The 7,978-nt window shown below is 42.0% G+C and overlaps 1 protein-coding gene across 1 annotated transcript; it reads right to left on the minus strand.

Moving 5' to 3' along the window:
* Window positions 1-1,291: 1,291 nt before the first annotated feature.
* LOC306940513 (B2 bradykinin receptor) lies at window positions 1,292-2,386 on the minus strand (the record flags this gene model as incomplete). The annotated part of the gene is made up of 1 exon (XM_079525612.1): window positions 1,292-2,386. One exon carries the CDS (start codon window positions 2,384-2,386, stop codon window positions 1,292-1,294), a length of 1,095 nt encoding a protein of 364 aa, XP_079381738.1.
* Window positions 2,387-7,978: the final 5,592 nt, after the last annotated feature.

The raw sequence follows: 7,978 nt of genomic DNA on the forward strand, positions 1-7,978 counted from the left end.
GCCCAGGTAAGAGTTTCACCTTTCTTTCTGTTGCAAAGTATTTTTAGGGAGTGACAATAAAGTCTCTCTGATTCTGATACAACAAGACAACTTAAATTAGACATTAGTCTAGGCTACATTGAGCAAATTAGCAAACTATTTCAACCAACAAGAGAGCAAGAATTACAAGCACCGCAAGCTTTTCCAAGGTCAAAACACCCTTTTTGTTTCAATTTGCTCACATGAGATGATCTATTATCTCGTAATGACACACTCCATCAAAGTTAAAACATGCTCAGACTGGGAAAATGAAAGTCTTTCTGCATCACATTAAGATTAATCTTCAGCACCGGACCGCGGGTATTTAGCATAATTCATTATGGCCAAAATCTTCATCAGTATATTTCTCTGTGCTTCAGTGAAACCATGGCAAAGGCGATAGAACATGATGGCAGAAAAGACAGGGCACAAAGGCCAAAATGAATGTTTAGTAATAACCCCCTTGGTAATAGCAGGCCAGATGGCCTCCGGTAATTACAACTTAACAAGAGTCATCTGGATCTTGAGTAAAGTATGCCGAAATACTCAGTTACAAGTAAAATTCCGGTATTCAACATACTGTATACTAAGTGCTTTTTTTTGCAAAATGTCTCATTTCACAAGTTTTCAAATGTATATAAATGTATAAAGATTTATATTAACAGATATACAAACATGTCACATCGCAGTGTTATGAAGTTTAAATAGGGCTGAAGTGGGTACTATGTTTTGTAATAATATAGAAAATCTAAAAAGTAACTGGTACATTTTCTACTAATTGTGGTGGACTCGTGGAGTAAAAGTAAAATATCATACTTCATACTTAAGCTGTATGAAATATTTGCCATTAATAGAGTGGTTGCAACTGTATTAATTGATTGCCCGAGTCCCGTGGTGGGAGTTCTGCTCTTGTTTTGGTGAAATATTAAGTAGTTCCGGCAATTTTGTGGGGGGCACTGGGGCCACGCATTTTTATTTTTTTAATATTTAACCCATCTAGACAAACATCACATTTCCAAACAAACTACAGTGCAATCATATACTGTATATAATAATAATATCACACAATAATATACAGTACATAAACACATGTCAAAGGCTGTAATTCAGTAGCAATCAAGAAACTCAACAGGCGACACTGGTGGAAATGTGTTGTATTAACAAGTTTTGGGACTTCCATGGGAAATATTAACTTGATTTCAGGCACGAATAAATAAAGTTGATGACAGTACTTGATAGATAAATAAATAGTTTTGCCTTTTCCTTGATCATTTCAAAGTTTGCCTCTGTTGCTGTCAATAGACATTCGTGTAAGCTGTGTACACGTTGATTTATTCAGAGATGTGAATTTGGCAATAAAGAAAGGGCCGCCTTTGGAACAAGGGTTCAGAGTCCTCCCAAACACCGCCTTCGCCCGTTTCCTGAAATTCTTCCCCACCACGACGAACAGGAAGGGGTTTAGGGCGCTGTTGGTGTACGCCAGATAGGTGGACACCTGAATGCCGATGTCCAGCACGTGACCCCACAGGCACGCGGCGGGCGTGACCTGGAAGTAGTCCAGCGTGTCCAGAAAACGCATCACCTGAAAGGGCGTCCGGCAGAGGAGGAACACGGCCAGCACGGCGAGAACCAGGTGCGTGGCCTTTCTCTCCGCCCGCACCGACCCGGGGAGAGACCTGCGGAAGTGGTCGTCCCGCAGGGCGGCAACAACGTGGTAGCTGCTGTAGCTCACCACCAGGGCCGGGAGCAGGAAGCCCAGCACGTTCATGGTGACGTTGCGCTGGACCGTCCAGGCTGGGTCGGGGTAGTCCAGGATGCAGGCGTACACACCCGGGTCCGGGACGAAGACCACAGTGCGGAAGAGGAGGGTCGGCAGACTGAGGAGGAGCCCCAGCGCCCAGACGCCCAGGCAGAGGCGCTTGGCCCACGCTGCCCTCCTCAGCCGGCTCCGTCTCATGGGCGTCACCAGGGCTAGGTAGCGGTCGCCGCTGACCAGCACCAGGAAGAGAACACTGCAGTAGTAGTTCATGGAGATGGCCACGTTCACCAGCTTGCACAGCGCCTCGCCGGACGTCCAGTGGAAGCCCCGGGCGATGGTGACCGCCCAGAACGGCAGGCATGACATCATGGCCAGGTCGGCGGCCGCCAGGTTCCCCAGGTAGATGTCGGCCACCGTGCACGGCTTCCTGTGCAGACAGAGGACGCAGAGGACCAGGCCGTTGCCCACCACGCCCACCACACTGATCAGAAGCAGGTAGGCGGGCTGGAGAGAAGAGAGCCATAGCCAGGCCGCTGTGTAGTTGTTGTTGCAGTGGTCGATCTCTAGGGCCACGGTAGGGGCCAGCCAAACGGAGACGTTTAAGTCCATTGAAAACTGTTGAATTAAAAAGAGAAGGATATGTATAAGATCAAGTCTTTGACTTCCATGAGTTTTGACATTGTGGTATAAGCACGATTCAGATTCCATTGCAAAACCTGTGACAAATCACCTGCCCCCCCCTCCTCCTGTCTCCACAACAAATGTCTTCCCCGAAAGTAGCGGATCTGCAAGCTCACATGTTGCGTTGTGATATTGAGAACAGCAATTTTTTTGCTGAATGTTTGCCCCATAATAAAGATGTTCATGTGGTTAAAGCACATCATAAAAAATAAGTTACAACATGCCTGGAAAACCACAATCACACACACATAAGTCATATATTGGTATGCTGTTACGTGTGGCCCGTGCCTCAGCTCTGAAGCACACAAGGAAATACAGCGTATAAGTAATGTGAAACAGATGTTTCATCGTCTCCCCTCCCCTGCCTCCCCTCACTCACTGCTAAAACCTGATGTATTGTGGAATATTCCTATGATGCCAAATACTCATCTGTATACAACTCTCTCTCATTCTCATTTGATTCATTTTTGGTAAAGAAAGCTGGAATTGAACCTTGATTCCTGATATAAACTGAGTATATCTTAGGCTTGACCAGTTAGGCTTGACCCTTCATCCGTCAAACAACATATCATAATAAAACGGATCATAATAATTGCTTTTGCCAAGAGTGTACCAATCACAAAACGGAATTGGTTCAGCTCCATAACAGTTGCAAGTGAGTCTGCCTCAGGGAGGAATTTTTGCCATTTTTTTGTACTCTTTCTATCCACATAGTTCACTAAAATACCATAAACATAACTTTAACAGAAGGCAAACTGCCCCACAGTAACTCACCTTGTATCCAGGGCTCTCAGCCGTTTCTGTGCTGCTGCTGCTGATGTTCAGTCCACATTCATTCCATAATCGCCATGGTGATCTAGTCTCTGACTGGAGAGCATAGTGGGAGACTGGCCACTTTTATACAGAACAGTGCAGTCCAAGGATTCATTATTGTGTCGTCACTCGTAACTTTCCCTTTTTTTCTCTTCCACACTACAGCAGTAAGCTTTGCCTCTGGCTCACCTCAGAGGTATTCAACGTGCCGTGTCATTGTTTCACTTTCATCGCTGACTCAGAAACGAGGACCAAATAATCATTTTTTTGTCTGGTTATTATTATGTCTATTATAAGATCAGACATCAGTACCGCATGCCAAAACTGTTGGTTTAATTAATGTTGCCTCATCAAAAAAAAATCTGAGATGGATTTTAAAATGTACATTCTGTAGCAAGTCTGAATGGAGTTGTGTCCATGGAGACTAACGGTTCGCTAGTTGATTTTCTTTTTAGCTCCTATTAGATAAACCTTAGCCTCTGGGACCACAGGCGTTTTGTTATAAACCTTAATGGATCCCTGGGGGGGAATCTGGTGTAGCAGTAACGGCAGTAAGAAACACAAGAGAGGTACAGGTAAGAGTCTAGAACTAAAATAAAAGTATCGGTTGGTCTCTGAATAAGTTAACATTATGTTCAGACAGTAGGCCAAACGGGGAGGAAATGATCACCTTTACTTTTATTATTTCATGTTTATGAAATGAATAAATAGGACTCAAATGGAAAAATTATGTCACAACCCGTTAGACCAAGTGTTTGACTGTACTCTGTGCTGTTTACATTTCTGTCTAATAAAGTATTCAATCAACAGTCTATCAATACAATGCAATCTTCCATTCCAGCAGTCTATCAACAATGAATGAAGCTGGACAGTTACTGTAGTCTTTAGATAGAGTAGCAGGTTTGTATTTTGAATCCTCCCAACAACCTGTGTAAGGAATGACTATGATGCTTTCTCCTCCCTCTGCAACCCTAGAGGTACCTGTGAACAAGGCGCTTATTATCTGCAGTGTTGATTTTGACAGCAAATTTAGTTTTAGTCATATGCTTAGTCTTTTGAGTCTTTTGAACGTTGCATTTAGTCTAGTTTTTGTTGACTAAATATAAGATGTAAATTTTAGTTGACTAAATCTACAGTTGATTTAGTCATTTAGTTGATTTCACACTTTGTTGCATGATGAAAATAGCCGACCTACAAGCTCACAAGTCACAACGTGAGCTTGTAGATTTGCTCATTTCAGAGTGCAACACCAACATAAAATGTTTTTTTAGTTCTACTGGATCTCTTCTCCACTAGTCCCTCTCCCTCCCTAACATTTTAGACCTGTTTTTATTTATTGACGAAATTGTCAGTATATTTAGTCTCAGTTTAGTCATCGTAGCTCTGTTTGTAGTTTGTATGTAGTTTTTTTTTCGTGAGTGAAAAAAGGTAGCTGACGAACATTATTCGCCATAGTTTTAGTCGAGTTCAGGAGCCAACAGTAGAACACAGTGGCCGCACTGGGCCATGTGCCAGGTGTGAACACGTGTAGCTGATTGAATTAAAGCAGGCCAGTGTTGTTGTAAAATAGAGCAAGTGAGCTCAATAAAACCCTTCCTGAATCCCGGGGTAAATACATGTGTGGGGAAATAGAAATACCTAAAAACAGTTTGCTTTTCACAGTATTTTATTATACTGCCATTGACAATTAAGTAGACCTCTTATGTGATTCTAAGATATACGTATCCTATAAGATAGCGAGGTGGTGGCTATTCATTCAGTTGAATCACCCCCTAAACCAAGCAAGCAAGATGGGAACAGGACAGGACACAAAATGGATAGTTTACATGTCACGCGGCATGTTCTCAAGTTTATAAGCACACACAGAAAAAAATCTGTATGTATACATTTGCAGAGATGGCTGGAAGATATGAATCATGCAGGATGGGATATGAATAAGCACACGGCATACAGACAATATATTGTCGCTGTCGGGCAGAAACCTGTACTGTATATGTCCAAAAGGAAAGGAGCCTCTGCTGCTCTAGTGGATCCAGTCATGTATTAGTCACAGGCTCTTTTTATACTTTTTATTGGTTCAATATTCATTAAACCTAGACAGAATTATCAACTTTCACTTTCAACTTATAAATAGTCTAAATATAAATTGCAAGCTTTTAACGCGTCGTGATGTGATGCATTGTGAGCTTGTAGATCGGCTATTTCGCTACTTTGTGTGACACTGTTGTACGTCGAAGTAGAGCATTATGGAAACATCTTTGTATACAAGGTGCGCTCTAGTCTAGACTAGAGTATAGAAAGCAGATGAGTTGTACTTAAACAGAAGCAGCATTGCTTGAGGCCGCAATGTCCTGATAAAGCTGCACATAATGGAATCACAAACATGAGTATACAGAATACTACTACTGGGAGTGCTGTGCTGGGCAAGCCTCCAACTTACAGTAACTGCTTTTCTCTTTCCGTGTAGTTTTTCTGACTGTCCTTGACTCCTCTGTGTATAGATTCTAAAAGCTAATTTGATGACATATGACTATATGAGGTTATTAATAGATCTATTTTGTAATGCAAATTAGAAAGGACTGTAAATATATACCTTCAATAACCCAGCAGGGAGACCAAATACCGTGCTGTATTTACCTTAAAAATGAGTGAATAGCCCTTTAAATCTGACTGACAGTCACTGTACCATAAAAAATAGAAAGACCTTAAAAAAGAATTTGGAGGCAGATGAAATAAAGTTCTGAGAGGAGGTTTAAGGTTTTAACTGTAATTTTAGTAGATATAAAGTCAATTTACAGAGAAATGTAATGGAATTCAGCTCGTACAATACATCTTATAATTTAGCATAAATAGTCCAATTGTTCCAAGTGCTGAATCCGAACTGAACCTAACTCTTCACAGTATGTTACTGGCATTAATAGTGCATCTGACGTCAGTTGTTGATAACAGTTCATTGGCTCAATAGATAGTTCATGTCCGCAATATCCCACGGTGGTGCTGGTTGTCGAGCACTCATTGGACCAGCACATGGATGATGAGACTGGTATCGTGTCATCTTCCTTGGTTCAGTCATTGAGGGCCATAGACCGGGAAAGCACAGAGGCTGGCGTTGCTATGGCAACCTGAAGATAACATTTCTTTCCCTGCTAGCGGTGAACTCTTAACAGAGAAAAGCCTGGCTATCTACTTTCTCACTGGGCATCAAGGTCAAATACATGTAGTCTCAAATCAAAATAGACCTCTCAGTATGCGAGTTAACTTGACTGGGGAAAGTCTAATAGAGACAGTAAATCTGAACTTGGAGTCAGGAAACCCATAATATAAGTATGATAAAATAATATAAAGGATAATATAGGGCTGAGATGATTAGGCACGTGGATGGTGACATGACATAAATAGGATAAGGAGAACAACCTGGAGTAAACAGGCAGTAGGCTAAGAGTAAAATGATGATATGAAGAATAAGGTGACAATATGACCTATATGAAACACGGTCTGGGCCAATGTTCTATCTGTGTTGACCAACAGAATATGATGGAGTGACCAACTTGACATGACGTGTAAACAACATATCAGAATTTATCTAACAGTTATAGTGTGCTGAATCCTTTGAGCACCTGTAGCAACTGGCCTTTTCACATATGAATCTGTGTGGCCTTCAAGCTTTTTCCAGCCTAATGCAATAGAATGCAACCCATCCAGACCTATATTGTTCACATGGGAGAACTATTGGGTTAAGGAATCATTAGGTCTCCCATTTTCACTGTTCATTTCCTCCATCTGCACTTAACCTCCAGGACATGGGATTCATACAATCTAATTCTACAGTATTTATGACGTTTCGATGTGTAGCCTATGGTGGCAGATGTCCCATGATACAGCTATTGTTGATGCTATCAGGGAAATATTTGAATGGAAATGTGGTCTCTTTAATTCCCATATATATATATATATATATAGTAGCTCCCCCCACCTGTTCATTCACTTGATGTTACTACTAATGAGAAGGGTTTTTTTTATGTCAAACATGTAAATGTATTTTATCCAGATGGGCTTAGGCTTCTTGAGATTTGTTTTAAAGAGGTTTGAGGTTAGTTTTACAGATCTAGGTTGTATACTGCCTCCAATAACAAGTACTGTGTAGCACGCTGAAGAGCAATATTTGTCACTGCTATCGTGCAAAGGATCAAATCACGTCTGATGTCCCTCTACGGTGGCTTCCCCAATCAACCAGAGGAAACAGGACTCATGCATTTCCTGAGCGGACACAGGGCTCAAGAACTGGGAACTGGGAGCAGCAATCTCTATCTCGATAGCAGTGGAAGAATGATGATGATCAGTTGAATAATGCAGATTATAATCCTGCTTCACCCTAAACCGAGTGGGGGTCTAGTTCCTGGGTTACCTACGATTAGCCACACTAGACCTGTGCCCGTCGACCGGCCTACTTGGGAACGATGCAAGTTGGGAATCTAGTATGCAATACCCGTTGTCACTCGTTTTAACCATCTGTCTGTGTCCCTTTTGTGCCCTATGGATATCTCTGTATCTATCTGTCTGCCTGTGTCTGAGGAGCGCAAACTGAACTGACTGTGAAACGTGGACTGGTTATAATAAATAATCAAATAGCAGGTGTGGGGTTGCCATGGCAATCATTTGGCAGAGGCTGGGAATTCTACAGGAGAAGGGACTTAGGCTCATTAGGAG

Source organism: Electrona antarctica (assembly GCF_951216825.1).
Source record: "Electrona antarctica genome assembly, chromosome: 17".
In the NCBI taxonomy this organism is placed as follows: domain Eukaryota; kingdom Metazoa; phylum Chordata; class Actinopteri; order Myctophiformes; family Myctophidae; genus Electrona; species Electrona antarctica.